This window comes from Capsicum annuum, chromosome 5 (genome assembly GCF_002878395.1).
Source record: "Capsicum annuum cultivar UCD-10X-F1 chromosome 5, UCD10Xv1.1, whole genome shotgun sequence".
NCBI lineage: Eukaryota > Viridiplantae > Streptophyta > Magnoliopsida > Solanales > Solanaceae > Capsicum > Capsicum annuum.
The window spans coordinates 206,345,946-206,366,943 of NC_061115.1; the positions used below are offsets into that span (position 1 = coordinate 206,345,946).

Here is a 20,998-nt window from a genome sequence, read left to right on the forward strand (position 1 = left end):
TCTTGCATGAGTTGCTTTAGGAATAATCAGAATTCACTTTTCTGCACAAGCTTCTTAATTATTTTTTCCTTGCAAGCATGAGTGTACATTTAGCATGCAGATTGTTATTTCACTTTTGTTCCTTCCGAAAAAATTGGCACAGGATGGTATTGTATCAGATTCTTGAACTAAGTATTAGATTAGAGGATATTAAGTTGATGTGTGTTAGCTAGATTGTTTATAGTCAAAATAACATTTTTCTCCTAATGTTTTGTTCAATTTGATAACGTTCCTGCTTGTAAAAATACCAAGCAAAAATACTTAAGTGTGGCAACTACAAATTCAACCAAAGTCCTAATAAGAGTTGCTTCTCTGCAGATAGCTTTTACTTTTGTTGTTTATCCATCATTAATTCTTGCTTATATGGGACAAGCTGCGTATCTTTTCAAACATCACATTATTGAAAGTGATTACCACATTGGCTTCTATGTATCAGTACCTGGTACATTTGCATGTTCACACACATAGTCACTAAGGAAAATCTTTCGATGAGGAACATTCCCGAATCGTCCATGTAAGACTAAATCTTAATGTAGTAGTTTACTTAATTCTTATTTTTTTTGTTTAAAGTAGTTTTTGGTATCTAATTATTTTTAAGTACAATCCGTTATAATTTTACTTCATCTATTACAGGAAAGATATGAAGAAATATCATGAGAAAAAATATTTTCAGAATCTGATGTTGATCAAATTGAAGCATATTACCAAGCTGAGGGGGGAGAAAAAATCGAAGACTATTTGGTCTTTGATATGAAGCAAATGGCTACTACTTTGGACGATCTTGATTCCTTAGTTGATGATTGCAATCTTGATCAGTTGTGATACTTTTGACGATCAGTGCATTGGTTTTTGATGGTCTATTTTGTTGAAAATGTTTAAAATTGTGCAACAACAATATACACTTGATGGATGTGGGTTATTTTAAGAATAGTTTGTAGATGTTTGGAAATAATTGTGTTTAGATGGGTGTTGTGATACTGTGGATGTTTTAGACATAATTGCATTTAGATTTTGCTATCTTTGGTATTATGGATGATGTGGTTCTTTTAAGGATAGTTGGTAGATGTTTGCAATGGATTGAGGAAAATAATCTTTTGTCACAAAAAATTGGGGGCTAAATATAAAAAGTTTTAGCAACGGACTAGCAATGAAATATTTGGTCACGAAAAAATCAAAATGACGAAATACAATATGAAATTAGTAACGGCATTTATAAATATAATAATGAATTTATTCGTTGCTACAAATGACAACGGATATAGGTCGTCTCTATGACGTTGCAAAACTAGCAACGGATTTTATTTTTTTCGTTGCTAAATGATTAGCAACGCGCAAAATAGCAACGATACATTTTTCGTCGTTGATCAGTTTCTATATTGATATAGCAACGGATATATGTTGATTAGCAACATTTTCCGTCTGTTGCTAAACGCGGATTTTTTGTAGTGTTGGCATATAAAATTACTACATAAGTTTATATTTGAAGTAGTGTATGTAAATTTTTGAATATATATTGAAGACTTCAAGTATTATTATAATAAGTAGTATATATTGTATGTATATATGTGTGTATATTTTCTAAAGTACTATAATATGTAATGTGTATATATTGTGTATGTGTTTTCTTAAGTAGTATAATATGTAGTGTATATATGTTTCAACTTTCAAGTGGTATTTTAAGTATTATATATTGTATATAATGTGTATATATTTTCTATAGACTAAAGTAATATATATGAATGTATACATGTGTATATATTTTCTAAAGTAGTATATGTATAATGTATATATATTGTATATATAATGTATCAAGTATTATATATTGTATATATGTGTATATATTTTCTATAGACTAAAGTAGTATATATGAATGTATACATGTGTATATGTTTTCTAAAGTAGTATATGTATAATGTATATGTGTTGTATGCATATTGTTTGAAGTAGTACTTTAAGTAGTATATATTGTATGTATATATGTGTACTTATTTTCTATAGACTAAAGCAGTATCTATTTAATGTTTACATGTGTATATATTTTCGAAAGTAGTATATATGTAATTTATATATATTGTATGTATATTATTTTACGTAGTATTTTAAGTAGTATATATTGTATGTATATTGTTTCTAGAGTATTTTTAACTAATTGTATGTATATTTGTATGTATTTTTCTAATGTACTACTCTCTCCGTCCCAAATTATGTGTCATCATTTTCTTTTTAATTCGTCCCAAAATAAGTGTCGCCTTTCCTTATTTGACAACTTTTTAAAGGGACAATTACCCTTTTACTCTTATTGATCCCACTTAATTAAAAAAAAAAAAGATATTGGCACATTTTTTGATAAAGGATAATTTGGTAAACTTTACCAAGTCTTCCGTTATTTCTTAAACTCCGTGCCCGGTCAAATGGCGACACATAAAATGGGATGGCGGGAGTATAATTTATAACGTATATAAGTTTTATGTATATTGTTTCACATAGTATTTAAACTCATATATGTTGAATGTACTTATGTGTTTATATTTTGTAAAGCCCGTTTGATCATGAAAATTATAATTTTTTGGACCTGGAGTTGGAGTTGGAGTTGGAGTTGTGTTTGATCATGAATATAAATTAAAGTTGTTTTTAAAATTTTGTGAGAGAAGTATGAGTGAAAAAAGTGAAAACAAGTAAAACTTATTTTCACTTTTTCAATTACAATTCCAAAATTGTATTTGGAATTTTCATGGCTAAACGCATCTTGTTTTTACTTTTTTCACTAAAGTGAAATAATTTTTCATAAAAATGTAAATAATTTTCATGGCCAAACGGCTACTTAAAGTAGAAATTGAATGTAGTACATGTATGTTTGCTAAAATAGAATAATATATAATGTACATATGTTGTACGTTTATTGTTTAAAGTATTTAATAGTATATATGTGTGTGTATATAATATATTGAAAAAATTATGAAAATTCTAATTTAATTTAATTATATTTTTAAAACATCACGGATCGGTAACCGGTCCATTACTCGAACTGGGTCGGGTTGAACCATTCCAAACCGATTAAAATCGATAAAATGGTAGTGTGGGCCGGTAGGCTGTTTAGCCATTTTATACCGTTGGGCCCAGTATGGACCGACCCACAGCCCGGTAAAAATTATTGAGCTGGACCGATCCGGTTGATGGGTTTAACCATAGCAGATCATATGGATGTAGAAAAAACAACTAATTTGAAGGAGAAAGTACAGAAATGATACTTTAGATCAAATAAATTCCACGAAAATGATCATGAAATTTAAATTCTATTTTCTAGCCATTTCAATTTGCTGGCTTTTTCTATACAGTTTTTACACACACTCTATATAGTTTCTATACATTATCTTATAAATATACGTATTCTATACAAAAATTTCACAGTTTTGATACACAATTTATATAATAATTATATAATTTTTTTACACATTTTATACAACAATTATATAATTTTTATACACATTCTATACAATTTTTTGTATATATTTTATACATATACATATTTGATAGAATTATACAATTTGTATACATATATTTTATATAGATACATATTCTATATAACAATTATACCATTTTTATATAATTATATTTAATTATTATTTTTAAACAACAAAAAAATTAACTATTTTTAAGTTAAAAAATTTATAGCAAAAAAAAAAAGTTGAGTAAAGGACCGAATAACCCAAGTTGAAAAGGCTGAAAATGGTCAAATGACCTAATGACCATAAAGTGACAATTAATTTGCTGGCAGGACACATAATGCTATTATGCCCAAACTTGAACTATTAATTTTAAAATGGCCATAGGGTGTCTTTTTCCCTAATTTTAATGGTACTCCAAGCTCACTCAAGAGAATACATGTAGTGAAATGTAGTTTTATATATATATATATATATACATATGTATATATATATATATTCCCTTCTATATTGTTATGATTAAAGCCTTAAGAAGGATGTGTGTGTTGTATTTTCTTGTTTTTTTTTTCTTGCATTTTTCTTTTTTTTTTTTTTTTTGAAACCAACATATTATTATTAAACAAAACCCCATTACATCAAGTACTTTTGGTTATGCTAGCTACATTACGCCTCACTAACAAAAAGAGAAAAAGAAAAACTCTGCATCTCTAATCTATTACCCCACCTTTTGTACAAATTTTTCAACCCAATTTCTATCTTTTCTATCATATCTTCTATGTAGTTTATCAACTAATTTCAACTTGCATTCTAACTGTATCTTCCTACATGTAATTGTGGGATGTGGTACTTTATAATTTCACACTGCTTCATTCCTTGTAGATCAAATGTGGTAGATTAATCGTGTCGTTACTGTCTAAACTAGTGCTCGACTCATTTTACTTGAAACCTTCCTTGCAATTCTGGTCTTCCAGTCTTATAATGTCCTGTTTTGTATTCTGATCTTTTTTATTTTTGCATCTTCTCTCTACTATACTTCTTTAATTTAATTTTGTATGAATTTCTAATTATTGAAAGTCTGCATTATTATTTGGGATCAGATAAGTCATTTATGATTTGTTGAAAATTTGCTAAGTGTTAATCAAAATTCAAAAAATTTCCGGTGGTTTCTTAAAAGGAATAAAATTTTATCCATTAAAATAAGCCTCTCATTTGGTTTTCCTGTTAATCTTTTAAAAATTTATTTGTAGTTGTTGCATTTTACTACTCAATTTTACAGCATATTTTCCCAGAATTATAATCATTCTAATGGACCTATACAAATTTATATTGGACACACGTGTCAAGAAACTAATTTATATATAGGCATTAGGAGTGTCAATGATTTTTGAAAAACCAACTTAGGCCTTATTTGTTCTAAACCAAATTTTAGGTTTCACTTAATAAAATCAACGGTTTTTATATAAATTTATAACTGAATCGAATAATTTGGTTGGTTATTTAGTTTATAAAAATTAATCAAAAAATTATCAAACCGTATCGAATCATATACATGTAAACTAAATTTATATATTAACTAAAAAGAATAAAATAATAAAAAATTTCTGTAGATTCGAGGTAATGAAAGTGATTACAAAAGGCAACATAATTAGAACTCAAAGTCCTAACACATAAATTTGTTATACTACTGCAATTGAAATTAAAATGGTTTTAGTATCTCCTCTCTTGAGTAATAACTAGTAAGCTACAAGGTATTCCAACTATCTAGGTAACAAGCTACAAGTTATTTGATACTTTCTATCTCTTATTATCTAAATTTCTCTTATTGGATACCTAATTTAAGTAGACTCCTTTCTTGAGTTTCATCTTGATTGATTTCTTCCCATTCGTATGATCAAAATTATATTTTTTTACTTACTATTGCTTTACACTACCTTAAATTAATGGGATGAATCTCTATTCTTGTTTTCTTTTATGTTTTCTGGATTCATCACCTTTTACACAATAAAAATGTACAGTGAGTTTTGCCAATGTCATATACAATTAAGTATACATGGTAGCGTTCTTCTAACTTTTATATGTTCTTTTAAAAAATACCAAAAAATTAATCGAACCGTACCCATACAAAAGCAAAACTGAGATGATGGGACGGTTTTCAAAAGTCTCGTTTTGGTTATATATAAAATAAAAAACTAACAAAAAAATTGGTATGGGATAGATTTTAGAAATAATCGCCCGAACCTACTTACCATTGACATCCCTATTCGACATGGCCTTACATTAATTGTGTGATGAAATCTACACTTGCTATGTATTTTTTAAGTCTATTTGCTTCAAATGATGAGGGGTTACTTTTCTCATTTGTTCTTTACAATTTGTTGCTGCACAACCAAGACTGAAACTGGACTATTGATATCTGCAGCAGCAAGTATATCACCAACTGGTCCAAGTTCTGGAAAATCATTCCATTCATTAAGGCCTAATAGTTGTTGTAAATCCTTACGATGACGCCTTCCGACCAAGATAAGATCAAAAGCTTCTTCCATAGCATGTATGATAAAAGTTGTTTGAGCCCCATCTTTAACTCTTTCCTCTCTGTACAGAATGTTATCTTGGTGCTGACCAAGAAGTCTAATCTCCTTCAACATTTCAGCATCAAGTACAGCATCCCACTGGTTTTCACGTACGTCGACGTCCCATGACACAAATCTAACCACGGTCAGCTGAAGTTCAGGTGATCTTGGCATACGTCTAGCATAAGCCAACGCCTCACGATCATCACTGCCTCCCATGAAAACCACGGCTACTTTATACACCGATGACTCATGACCGGATTCATTTTCTAGACGCCTTATTTTCTGACGGTCAATTAGGATACCTACAGAACAAGGGGCCATCTCCAATACATTATTGTTCATTGTTCTCAACTTACTGCTGTCCAAGATAATCTTCCCCTGATGATTCCATTTCCTATGAAATGGGAGTATGATCATTGATGCTAACTTGTCTAATGCAAGTGAGCAAACGTCATGATGCATGAACCTTGGCAGTGACATTGAGGTGAAGAAATGAGTACTAGCTGATCCCAAGCACTGATTTTCAAAGGATAAAAGGACTTCCACAATCTTTTGTGATCGAGAGATGCCAGAAATATTCTTTTGCCCGAATTGATGATCAATTAGAACTGGAGATGCTCGACCAGCAAGTTCCACCAAGTGTAGCACATACACTGATAAAGGACTTTCTTTACATGGAAAAGAAACATCTAATAGCTTACGGACAGCTACAACGTCATCAAATCGATGAGCACATGAAAGCAAGCGTAACTCAGAATTTCTTGAAGCATGTTGGATGTCTCTTTTCTGATAACCGGCATATATCCTTGTTTGATCATAGAGCGACCCAACACACAAATGTGAGAGTGAAGCTATGAGGAATACAGATGCAATTAGCATGGAAAAGGTTTCTCTATCATATGTCTGTGCTTCAATAAAGGGGAAAGAGAAAACAGAATTAGATGTCTGGCTGAAAAAGGTTGTTAGCGCATTCCACAAATGACTAATGATGTTTTGTTTCTTCATAAGGAGCAATGCTATCACATAAACCAACATTTCACATGCCGACTATAAACAGGTACAGCATCAACAACAATAATATGAAACAGTAATGTTAGTTAGATATTGAATGGATAATTAAAATACCTGAGTAAATTTATTGGTGAAGTGAAAAGACATCTGAATAACACCTTGTGTGGACATGATGAAGGAAAGAGCGGCAGCATCTTTTGGGGGCACCTTGCAAGCCAATGCTGGAAGGAAAACTGATGCGTACTTGATGGTGAGACAAAAGAACACCATAACCCATACCCAATTCAGGAACATGAGATCATATAAATCAATCATATTTACTTTTATACCACAATAAGTGACCAAAAGAGGTGCAAGCAAACCAGATACTAAGGTCTCTAATTTATCTACCAATGTTGACCCGAGAGGTGGACCATCTGGTATTGTAAGACCTAGAACTAAAGGACCATATTGGAAACCAAGCCCTACATTATCCACAACAATCACAGCTATCGCGATCCAAATAATGTAAACGGAATCTACAGGCCTGCCTTCTGGGGTCTTTTTGATGATCCAAAGTGAAAGAGGTCGCATAGTAAACACAATAATCAAAACTATAACAATAAGAAAAACAAAAGACTGTATAGAGATTATAGTCGTAATCGCTGTGTAGAATCCAATTCTAATGATGGAAAAGATACTCAACCCCACATTACTGCACAGGTCACTGATTAAAGCTGTTGCCAGAGCAAGACGACCAAGCTCAGAATTCATGATTTTCAGGTCAACAAGGAGAGACGCAATAACAGGAAATGCAATTAAACCCTGTGTCATGAAAATACTTTGGGTGGCTGATTGTCGGTATCTATGCAGGTTTTCATCTTTTGAAAAGAACCCAAAATACAAGCTCGCGGCAGACGACATTGGTATAACGACTGCAAGTAATCCTATTGCCCACGCCTTCGAACCACATCTTAACACCAGTTTTGGGTCCATCTTCACTCCACTTAGGAATATAAAGAAGATATACCCAAGTTTTGACAATATATCTAAGAAAATTTCTCCTTGTTGTGGGAATAAATTCTCTGTAAAGTTCGGGATCTTTCCAAGCATTGTTGGCCCCAGTATGATACCTGCCTGTACGTGGAAGACAATACCATCAAATCTCGAGTTAGAATACAAGCATAAAAGACATTACAACACCAACAACATAACCAGTGTAATCCCACAAGTGGGTCAGAGGAGGATATAGTGTACGCAGACCTTACCCCTACCTTGGGAGGACAAGCGTAAATGACATTTCCCGTGCCTTTGGTAGTCTAAAGAACAACAACTTTAGCCTTTTGATGAAAGAAAAACAATTTGCTGGGAATCAGGAGAGGGAAAATACATGATTTCTTTTCCCTTGTCCAGTTGAAAATAAAAGGAAACACTGGGATTGAAGGAAAAGAAAATCAAGTTGAAGAGTAGATTAGCAATCTTAGAGAAACATGATTTAGCTGTGTCTTTTTGTGTTGGGTAGTGGCCCATGTTCCTGCCAAAGTCTCATGGCTTATTCCTATTCTCTTTTGATTTGCAATTCTATTTGAAATAGGATTCGAATTTCTTTTGTTGTGTGTAGTCATTTTGGAGAATATTTGTGAATCACTTATTGTTATAATGGAGCTATTTGGATCTTTGTGATCTCGTAGTTGTTACCTTCAATTTGAAGGATTTTTCCACATTATACTAGGTGTCCTTTACTTTCTTTGTTTTCGTGTTTACCTCCTTCCATCATAACAAGTGGTACCAAAGTCTTGGTTAACTACCAAAGATATTTGGATGGAGGCAAATATGAATAAGATGGTATGTCTAAATGGGATCAATTATACCATATGGAAGAGCAAGATAAAATATCTTCTATGTGTGAAGAAGGCACATCATTCTGATTTCGCTGCTCATAAACATGAGAATATGACTATGAAAATTAGGACTTTGAGCACCAACAAGTATGTGGATAGATAAGGGAATGGGTTGAATGTAAAGTTCACAATCATATTGTGAATGAGACATATTCTAGAATATTGTGGAAAAAGTTGGAGATACTTTATGCTTCAAAAACTGACAGTGACAAGTTGTTCTTGCTAAAGAAATTGATAATCTTTATATACAAGGAGGCCAGTCTTATTCTTGATCACATGAATGATTTTCAAGGTGTACTTGATCAACTGTCTGGAATGAGTGTCAATTTTGATGACGAAATATAAGGACTTTGGCTTCTTAATACTCTACCAGATTCTAGCAAAACTCTTAGTGTGTCTTTAACAAGTTCAGTTCCCCATAACAAGGTGACTATGAAATTTGTCAAGAGTGATATTTTGAATGAAGAAGTTCGAAGAAAATATCAGGGCTCATCCCTGCACTCAGATGTTCCATTGTTTTGTTTACAGAAGATAAGGGGAGAGACAAAACAAGAAATTCAAGTAATAGAGGTAAAGGTAGAAGCAAGTCAAGGTCAGGGTACGAGAATCATTCATGCTATCATTATGGCAAGAAAAGACATATTAAAAGGCTCTATAATAAAATAAAGTAATAGACTAGAGAAGAGGAAAGAAAAAATAACAGAAACAATGTTATTGTTGTTGTCGTCTGAGATGACCTTCTCTTTGCTTATGTTAAAAATATATTCATATTTGTATCTAGAATACTAGTTGAATAATAGATTTTAGAGTTGCATCTTATGTGACACAGAGGTAAGACTTTTTTTCATCTTATACTCTTGTTAACTCTGTAGTGTTGAAGATGGGCAATGCTAGTGAGGTTAAGGTATTTGAATTTGGAATGATTTGTTTGAATACTAATATTGGTACAACATTAGTCCTTTAGAATGTCAAGCAGGATCCAAACATTCCTCTAAACTTGATATTTGTAGGACAACTAGATTATGATATCTACCATAATGACTTATTCAATGGCCAATGAAAGCTCACCAAAGGAACATTAGTTGTGGCTCGAGGAAGAAAGTATTCCAATTTATATGTAACTCAAGGATCTATCTTCAGTGACTCTGTAAATTTAGTGAAAAATGACACATTTTTGAAATTGTGGCAAAAAAGGCTCAGTCATATGAGCGAGAAGAGATCACATGTTTGGATAAGAAGAATTTGCTTGCTGGTGTGAGAAAAGTAAAGGTGAAAAAATATGTTCATTGCTTAGCCAAAAAAAACAAAGAAGAGTTTCTTTTCGCAGTCATCCTCCTTAAAAAAAAAAAGCCTAAATTATTAGAGCTAGTGCATTCTGATTTGCGTTGTCCTTTTAAAAGTAAAGTCAAATAGTGGTGCATTTTACTTTGCGGATTTCATTGATGATTATTTTTGCAAGCTTTGGGTATATCCTCTAAAATCCAAAGATCAAGTACTTGATATATTTAAGAAATTTTAAGCCTTATTTGAGAGACAAATTAGGAAGAAACTAAAATGTATTTGAACTGACAAAGGCACTGAATACATTGGTTCCTTTAAGAAATATTGCAAATTGCAACGAATTCATCACCAGAAAGTTCCGCCCAAGACACTTCAACTAAATGGATTGACAGAGAGGATGAATAGAACTCTAGTTGAGATAGTTAGATGTGTGCTTTCAGAGGCTAATCTTCCAAATTCCTTCTGGGCTGAAACACTTAATATTGTTGCTTATGTTAAAAAATTTTCTCCTACAATTGCTTTGGATGGTCATATTCCTAATAGGGGTTGGTTTCGTAAGGATGTTTCCTATGATCACTTGAAAGTCTTTAGGTGTAAAGCTTGTGTGCATATTTCAAAAGATGAGAGTTCTAAAAATGGATGTAAAAACTAAGTCATGCATCTTTTTTGGTTATGGTAGAGATAAGTTTGGTTATTATTTTTATGATCTAGTTGATAAGAAGCTTATTAGAAGTTGTGATTCAGTATTTCTTCAAGGCCAAACTATTGAGGATATTAAAAGGCTAAGAAAGGAGATTTTTAGAATAATGAAAGCTTATTCAATGTTGATCCAGTTTCTATTACTAACACATATATTGCACATGAAATAAACTGTAACCCAAGAAAATAACACAGATGATGATCAGGACGTATAGAACCTATAGAAGGTCCTATTAATGATGTTGTGGTTGATTATCAACTAGCTAGCTCCTGCTTAATTAGCTACTTCAGCTATTCCTGAAACGTCTTGTAGAAGATCTACTAGAGAGAAGAAAAAGTCAACATAATATTCTCCAGCTGAGTATGTACTTTGACTGACTGAGCCTGGAGACTATGATGAAGCTATGGAAGATACTCATAAACATCAGTGGATAAAAGCAATAGAAGATGAGATGAATTCACTCCACATGAATGACACATATGAGTTAGTTGAATTACTAAAAGCTAAGAAAGATCTTATAAACAAATGGATCTTTAGTATTTAGAGCATGCAGAAGAAGCATAACTTTACGCCTAGGTATAAGGCGGGGTTAGTTTTCAAAGGTTTTGGCCAGAGAAAAGGAGTCAACTTTGATGAAATTTTCTCTTTGTAAAAATGTATTTTATTAGTATAGGTTTAGGATTAACCGCAAGTCTAGAGTTTGAGGTTGAGAAAATAAACATAGGTGATAATCCTCAAATATGCTAACGGAAGTGGTGGTTTTACTTGTAGAGAAGCATGAGTAATGTTGAACTTGTTGGGTTCAATTGGTGTGAAAGGAAAATGAAGGGACACAACCCTTCGAGGAAAAGACACACTATTTTAGAACAGGGGTGACTATTCAGAAAAGACATGTTTTAGAATGGATAGACATGACTATTTTGAAATGATACACCTTTTCGATAAACCATTGCCTCCTTTCCGAAGAGGCACTTCGTGGCTATATAAACCTGCATTTTTTCACAGATTTAGTACAAAAATTTCTGTATAGAAAAAACATTTCTCTTACTTCTAAAAACTCTGTGTGATCATGTCCCGTTGAGTGAGTTCGAAGAAAACCAGAGCGTTTGAGGTACCGCTATAGTCTGGTTGGGAAGTCATTTTATCCTGAGAGAAAAATTCCGCAACCTTGGGTACTTGAGGGGAATTATTTCCTTAGGGACACTTCTTGAATTCGAAGGACTTGTCTTATTCTGTTTCATATTATTTCTTATAAAAAAATTAACACACGTTTTTGATAGTTCATATTGAACTTGTTTTGAAAGTGTTGAAAACTTCATAAGTGTTCTTAAAAAGTTTTGAACTTGTGTTGAAGTTTAGTGTAAAAACATACATATTAAGTACCCGAAACAACAATCTTAAGGAAATAATCTATTAATCTATATTGTTTCATTTACTGTTTTTTCAGTAAATAGTCTGAACTTCATATTGATAGTTCTTCAACTTTTTGAACTTGTGTTTGAAGTTCTTGACACTTCATTTTGATAGTTCATAAGTTGGTTGAACTTGTGTTGACGTTCTTAACATTTGGTTTTGCTATTTTTCAGAAAATAGTTTGAACTTTATTTTGTTGATGTTCATAAGTTGGGTTGAACTTATTGTTAAAAATTTAAAGTTGTAAATGCAAAGTTATAACTTCATTTGATTATTCATATGTTAATTTAAACATGTGTTTGAAGTTATTATTCAAAAATACAGATTTTATCAAAATTGAGAAAAACAACATCAAGAAAGCATAAATTTTTTTATTTTTGTGCTTGTTTGTGAAGGGAATTTTTTTATCGCCATTTATAAATAAAGTATTTGGTTAATTTGTATTGTGTCATATTTTGCGGAGACTAAAATCTTGTGATTTCTACTCCATCGATTAGAAGAATATAAAAACTTCATCGAGAAATCAGTATGAGAATCCGGTTCAAAGAATATAAAAACTTCATCGATTCGTTAAAATCTCTGTATTGATTTCTGGAGTTCAAAATCTATGGGATTTCACTCTGTTTGAATTTGATTATGATTTGAAGTCATAAAAACTTCGTCATGTTTCATAGTTCATTTAGTTGATGATTTGAAAATATAAAAATTTCATCATTGACTAGAAACAAGTTTGCTGAAGATTAATTTCTTTATTGTTAGTATTCTGAAATACTAAAGAGTATGTCAAAGATTGACAAGAAAATGACAAATGAAACTGAATAATAAATTGATTTGGTTGTGAATGGTGTCGTCCCAACGACATCCAGCGTTGCGTCATTAAGTCGTTCAGGTATTGCTCTAGCATAATAGAGAAATAGAAAAATATTTTGGTGTGAACTTCAAAGAATGACAGCAAATGATGTCATTTTGACTGGCCAAACTTGCAATGCAATTGTTCACAAGTATAGATCCTCATATTCTTAAAAAAAAATTAAAATAATAATTATGATTGGAAATCAATTGTCTGATTTGAAAGATCTTATGAGTCATTCCAAAATAGACGAGGATAATGAGTTGAATGAAAAAATATCAATGATGGTTGCAAATCCTGTTAAGGATGATGCTCCAAATAATAAGAAGATGAAGAAGTCTTCTAGACAAGAGAAAGAGCAGAATAAGAAAATGTTCAAAGACAATTGCTACATTTGTAGTGATGTTGGACACAAAGCTCAAAATAGTCAAGTTCTAAATAAGAATAAGAAAAGAGATTAGATAAACATGTTGGAAACAACTAGAAAGATTGAAAATCTATGTGATATGATCACTGAAAGCAATCTAGTTAGATATCCAAATGAATGGTGGTTTAATTTAGAAGCCACTAGACATGTTTGAGCAGACAAAAAATCTTTTGCTACTTATGATTTCGTTGGTCCCAAAGAAGTAATCTTTATGGAAAATAATACAACAATTAAGGTTGAAAGAAGTGGAAGATATTCCCAAAAGTAACTTCTGGCAAAGTCTTGACTCTCAACAATGTTCTCCATGTTCCTAGTATTAGGAAAAACTTTGTGTTGACAACACTTCTCATTAAAAATGGATTTAAGTGTGTTTTATTTTGGATAAAGTTGTAATAAGCAAGAATGAAACATATGTAGGAAAGGGCAACCTCAATAAGGGCCTTTTCAAACTTTATGTAATGGTTGTTGAAATGAAGAAAGTTAAGGCTTCTTCTTACTTGCTAGAGTCAAACGATTTGTGGCATAGTCATTTAGGGCATGTCAAGTACAAAATCTTAAAAAAATTGATTAACTTAGAAGTTTTGCCAAACTTTGAGTGCAATAAATCAAAATATCAAACATGTGTGGAATCAGAGTATGCTAAGCATCCGTATGAGTCCGGTGAAAGGAATTCCAATTTCATGGACTTAATCCATACCGACATTTGTGATATGAAGTCAAAACCATCTCGTTGTGAAAAAAAAGTATCTTATAACTTTTATTAACGATTGCACTAGGTATTGTTATGTCTATTTTCTAAACAGTAAGGATGAAACAATAAATGCATTTAGGCAATATAAAATAGAAGTTAAAAATCAGTTAGAGTAAAAGATCAAAATGATAAGAAGTGATAGGGGTGGAGAATATGAATCTCCATTTGCGGAAATATATGTAGAGAATGAAATTGTCCATCAAACTACCGCTCCGTATTCACCTCAGTCTAATGGAATTGTGGAAAGGAAAAATCAAACCTTAAAGGAAATAATGAATTCCTTACTCATAAGTTCAGGTTTACCATGAAACTTATGGGGGGAGGCTATCCTTACAGCTAACCGAATACTCAATAGAGTGCCCATAGCAAGACACAATTAATTCCATACGAGGAAGGAAATCCAACTTGTAATATTTTAAAGTGTGAGGGTGTCTAGCAAAATTTCAAGTTCCTATGCCCAAAAGGGTGAAGATAAGACCTAAGACAATGGAGTGTGTGTTCATAGGATATTCTAAAAGTAGTAAAGCATGCCGGTTTTTGGTTCATATAAATTCGAACATCCAGATATCAATGAAAGTACGGTAATTGAATCAGATAATGCTGAATTCTTTGAACACACTTATCCGTATAAAATTAGACATGAACAGTATAGTGGGGGGTCTAAATGACCTCGAGATGAACCAAGTGAGGATGTACATAATGATGATAATCCAAGATGTAGTACATGTCAAAGAACGTCAACTTTGTTTGGATTGAATTTTGTAATATTTCTCTTAGAAAATGAACCTCAAACATTTAAAGAAGCGATGTCGTCGTCAGACTCATCCTTTTGAAAAGAGGAAGTCAATAGTGAGATTGATTCAATCTTAAGCAACCATACATGGGATTTGGTTGATCTTCCTTCAGAAAATAAACCTTTAGGTTCTAAATGGATCTTCAAAATAAAAATGAAAACAGATGGTACTATTGACAAATACAAGACAAGACTTGTAGTAAAAGGTTTCAAACAGATGGAAGGCCTTGATTACTTTGATACGTACAAGCCAGTAACAAGGATAACATCAATTCGGATGTCAACTGCCTTGACGACGGCATATGATCTTTAAATCCATCAAATGGATGTGAAAATAACATTCCTAAATGAAGAATTGTAGACAAAAATTTACATGGAACAAATCAAGGGTTTTGTAGTTCCAGGTAAAGAAAAGAAGGTGTGCAAACTAGTTAAGTTACTCTATGGACTAAAACAAGTACATAAATAGTGGCATACAAAGTTTGACCAAACCATGTTGGCAAAGGGGTTTAAGATAAATGAATGTGATAAATATGTTTACATCAAAGACAATCCAAATTACAAGGTCATTGTTTGTTTGTATGTGGATAATATGTTAATCATCAGTAGAGACATTACTGACATAAATGCTATGAAACGAATGCTTGAGAGCAAGTTTGATATGAAAGACCTTGGAGTTGCAGATGTGATCTTAGGAATAAGAATCCATAGAACTCCACAAGGGTTGGAATTGTCACAGTCTCATTACATCGAAAAAGTATTAGACAAGTTCAAGTATTTGGAATTTGATATTGCCAAGACTCTATTGGATGTGAGCTTCGCACTTCAAAAGAATGAAGGTGAAAGTGACTCACAGTTGGAGTAAGCAAGAGTGTTGGGATGTTTAATGTATATAATGAATTGTACCCAATCAGACATAACATCTCTTATTAGTAAGTTGAGTCGGTACACAGGTAATATTAAAAAAACTCATTGGATGGCCATGAAAAGAGTTTTGGGGTACCTTAAATACACTTAAGACTATTCTTTGCATTATAATAAATATCCTGCGGTAATTGAAGGATATAATGATGCAAATTGGATCACCAGATCGAATGAAGTAAAATCCACAAGTGGATATGTATTTACTATAGGTGGAGGAGCAGTATAATGGAATCATCCAAACAAATATGTATTGGTCTCTCTACAATGGAATAAGAATTTACCGCGTTAGATAAAGCCGGTAAAGAAGTAGAATGGCTCCAGAATTTCTCGGAAGATATTTCCTATTGACCCAAACCATTGGTACTAGTATGTATACACTGTGATAGTCAAGCGGCAATAGGTAGGTCAGGGAACATGATGTACAATGGTAAATCCCGTCACATAAGGAGACATAATATCATTAGAGAACTTCTCTCTAGTGAAATTATCACTGTTGACTGTGTGAAATAAAGGATAATGTGTCGAATCCACTTACAAAAGGCCTATCTAGAGAGGGAGTTGAGATAACATCCAAGAAAATAGGTTTACGGCCTAGGAAAAGTCAGTATAGTGGTAAATCTACCTAGCAGAATTGAGATCCCAAGAGCTAGGTTCATGAAGATAAAAAAAAGTTGTGTCTGATAGGTTCAAGATTGTCATATACCCAACCCATTCTCATGATGTAGACATATTTAGTAAACAAGGATAAGACTTATGGTGAGACGTTTTTTAATGATTATCTAAATTTAGAAGATATGAACAAATAGTTTAATATATAGGATTGAACATTTAGAAATCATCTATGTGAGGGTGAAGTGGAAGCCACTTCAAAGAGAATGTTAGTAAAGTCCTATTCTAAAAGCTCTTATGAAACTGGGATATGTTCATGGTTGAAACAAACAAAATCATGAGAATCATAAATGGTAAATGGATGGTTTTGTGACATGTATTATCTAGGTTTACATTAAAGCTCGATTGTTCAAAAATATAAATCTACCAGTTGACCGAGTGCATCCGATGCATGTTCACTATGGAAAGTTCAAAGATAAACCTACTTATCCAGATGCATTCAGTCTTTTCTTGATGATCACATACTTGTCCATAAAGTTTTACAAATACTATCCACTCCCCATTCATATGGGGGATTCGGTCAGTTGTGACTATTCAAAAAAGATATATTGTTTCGAAATGGACAGACATAACTATTTCAAAATTCTAATACCCCGCATTTTAGGGCTAAAGTTTAAACCGTCTTTTCTAGGCCTATAGACCCAAATCCAACGGTTTTTTGTTAATAAATGTGTGATGATCAATCTTATAGTATGTGATAACCTTTGAATATGAATTAAGGTCACAAAAATCCCCCAACTTAAAGACGAGTTGGAAACTCTTCTATTGATTAAGTTTTGATGAATGTCTCAACTTGGGTCAACTTCCATCGACCATAACTTCCTGTATATAACGTGTTAGAGGGCCTACTATATATCAAATTATAGCTCTTCGAATATTTTTTCCAACACCATCGATTGTTTGTCAATCCGAGATTGGAGTAAAAAATTAATGAGTTTTTGAATGAGACATAGTCTAGACTATGCAATGGGGCATGAGGCGCCTACTTAAGGCTATGCCATGGGCTGTGCGTCGCTAAGCTTGGCTTATGCCATGGGTTGTGCGTCGCCCACCTTGGGAAGAACATCGTAAAAGCTTCATTTTAGTGTTATTTAAGGGAAATACGGTCCTTTAACGTCCCATAACAGTCCCTAAACATCTATAGATGAATTGCCCTAATGTACGTTATTTTCTCCTAAAAAACCCCCCTAATTCATCTTCTAAAATACAAGAGGAGAAAAACCAAGTAGGGTTTACACATTCAAGCTTAAAGGTTCAATCTTTCGCGAATTCTTCATCAACTAAGGTACGAAGGGCTTTCCTAACTACATGGGCATGGATAAATCTTTATATTAATGTTTTGACTGTTGAGAAATCATGTTTTCATGAAAATCTTGAATCACAACGAAAATTAAGTATTTCAAATCCTTCATATGATGCATGATTTTGGTCTTGAGGCCTTTCCCTAAATTAGATTTGTATTCATATATAAGTATGTATGCAATTTTGAGTTCCAATGTTAAATTGAAAGCATCAACAATTCAAATTCCTCTCTTGTGGTAAATCCTCTTGTTTTCATATGTTATGAATTATTCAATTGCATATTGAATTATCTTTACTATTGTGTAAGACTTGATTTTGGATATGAACTAAAGAGAGGGTGATTTTTGTTAATATAAATGAAGAGTGGTGATTCAAAAAGATTGCATGGTTTGTTACAAAATACTTGACCACCACATATTTGTTGAAATGTTGAAAAGAGAGAATCCCTGCATAGTTTGAAATATAAATCCTATTGTACCATTTGAATGATCTGGTGGTCTAAACATTTTTTGAATAAAAGACCTATAATATGATAATGTATGGCGTAGAGATATGACTTGCAAGTCTTGGTATGAAGATATCAAACAGATGAATGCTATAGAAGATTCAGAACAGACTAAAAATACAGATTTTACTCAAATTTTTAGATTTTGAATTTAGAAAGATGCATGTTTAGAATAGGTTAAAAATGGGCTTAAAGAGAGTTAGATGGTTACCTAAAGAAAGTACGAGTTGAAAGACACTATGCTAGAAATCGTGATTTACCGATACGGGATTATGGTACCCTGCTTTATGATCTTGTGTACATTGATTCATGTCATCCCAATCTGGGACTATGGTTAGGAGCCCTGCTTTATGATCTTGTGCACTACCATGATATGTTGATTTGATTAGGGATTTTGGCACCCTACTGTGTGATTTTGTGTGTCCCCTTATAGATACTCTAATCCTTGTGGCAAACTTGGATTGGGGGCTTGGCCGCTAAGTCAAGGACGTATTCCACATAGCCCATGGAATTATAGATTGTAGAGTGTAATATCTAACTCAGAAGTAACTTAAAGAGCAGTTCATGATTTCAAAGAAATGTTTCAAAGTCTTTGAAATGTTCCCATGTGTTTTCATACATTATATGTAAAATGTTTTATGAATTTCTCTCACTTATGTTTTATATAAATATATTATTTTGGATTGCTCTGCATACTAGTACATCTGTATTGACCCCCTATATTTCAGGATATTAGGCTTAGTCCCGGGGACCCGCTAAACGTAGATTGATTGTTCATAGATTTGAAGTTTGTGAGTCTCCCTTATTCCAAAAGGACTAATGTATAGTCATTGTTATTTTATTTTGATTCATGGTTCGATTGGGGGCCTTGTCCCAGTCTTTAGATAGAGGTTATTTTCAGTTAGTAGAGATTTCACAGACTAGTTTTAGATATTTTTTATCTTTATGAACTCATTTCAGTATTGAGTAGTTTGAAATAAAAGTTTACCATGATTCTATTTTGTTACGTATTTCTGCATTTCCTCTTAGTATATAAATGGTGTATATGATTACAAGTTAGAAGGGGCGCTTGGGCCTTCATGGTCTGGGATGTCCTTCATGGCCAGGGCCTCGGTTTGGTTCATGACAAACTTGGTATCAAAACATGGTTCATGGTCCCAGTTTATCAGTGAAATCGTGTTTAGTAGAGTTTTGCTTATGGGTGTGTTGTGCACCACACTTATAATAAGGAGGCTACCTAGAATTTAGGAGTTGTTTCTTATTCTTTCATTCTCTAGATCGGTCTATAGTGTCATCCATAAGAAAGTTATCCAAATTCCTTCCTTGTTTTAATTTCATGAGACATGCCTCATTGTCGAGGCCATACAAATCTTAGAGTTTAGCTCCCCCAGCGAGGTTTTTCTCTCTGATTGAGTTATCCATAATGTTATGAGATAGCACAAGGATTTGAGAGGAGTCCATTTGTGCTTCAAGGTATATTGATTCGAGTGTATACCTTTATCTTGATGAAATCATGCTTTTCAGACAGAGGTCCGAAGTGTATTCAGTCCCCTTTCAAAATTCATATTGCAGATGTCATGCATAAAGGTAATGATGTGTAGTAAAACATTAGAACTGTATTTCCACCCGAGTATTAGTATATGTGAAAGTGCGACTCATTGGTAGTGAAATGGTCTAGAAGTTTGTGACATGAAGTCACAAGGTTAGTAGTCAGAGTAAGGGTGACTTGTGTAAATAAATAGTTTTAGTTGTATAACCATGGATTGAGGAGTGGTTTTCCATTTTATAGTAATAGACTAGTGTGGTAGCAATAGTTGTAGATTGTGTGGTAGTCTGTGAAGGAGGTGGCTGCCTATAATAATTAATTATTTGAAATAGGGAAGAATCTCAGAATGGATAGTTATGGTGGTTGTATAAATTATTTATAGGTTTGAATGGAGAGGGGTAGATTAGTCAATAAGTTATGGGTAGAAACTCATTAGTGTAAATGAAATTTGAAGGTAGTCTAAATGTATGCTTGGGTAAGTAAGTATGATGTGAGAGATTAGAATACATTGATAAGATTGAAATAGTTATATTATAAGATTAAGATAGACTATATTTATTATGTGGCTTTACCCCCCTTTGATTGTTTTTCTCTCTCTAGTAGTAGTAAATTAGTAGTACATGTGAGAAGGTAAGTAGTAGATTTAGAGGTGTTGTAGTAATTTCATGGAGATGATGAACTTATGGGTCATATTTAAGTAAAGTAATAGAATTAGGTTGATATTTCTATGTGATGAGATAGTATAATATGAGGCATGCTTCATCGGTGTTACATGATTGGTGTTAGACAATAGGCTTGAATTTTCGATGTGGACTGTGATGTTAAAAATAGTAGCTTAAGATTAATGATATATGTCTTGTGGGAATGAATTAGTAGGCTTTATGTGATTTG

The 20,998-nt window shown here is 32.6% G+C and overlaps 1 protein-coding gene across 1 annotated transcript in view; it reads right to left on the reverse strand.

Annotated features, from left to right (window-relative positions):
- Positions 1–5,529: 5,529 nt before the first annotated feature.
- LOC107871134 (cation/H(+) antiporter 3-like) overlaps positions 5,530–20,998 on the reverse strand; it is a 33,396-nt gene continuing 17,927 nt past the window's right edge. Inside the window, exons 2-3 of the mRNA XM_016717936.2 lie at positions 7,181–8,182; positions 5,530–6,958 (exon numbers count right to left, since the gene is read on the reverse strand). Coding sequence (XP_016573422.2) covers positions 5,837–6,958; positions 7,181–8,182 — 2,124 coding nt within the window. The 3' untranslated portion in view covers positions 5,530–5,836. The remainder of the gene's footprint in view (positions 6,959–7,180; positions 8,183–20,998) is intronic.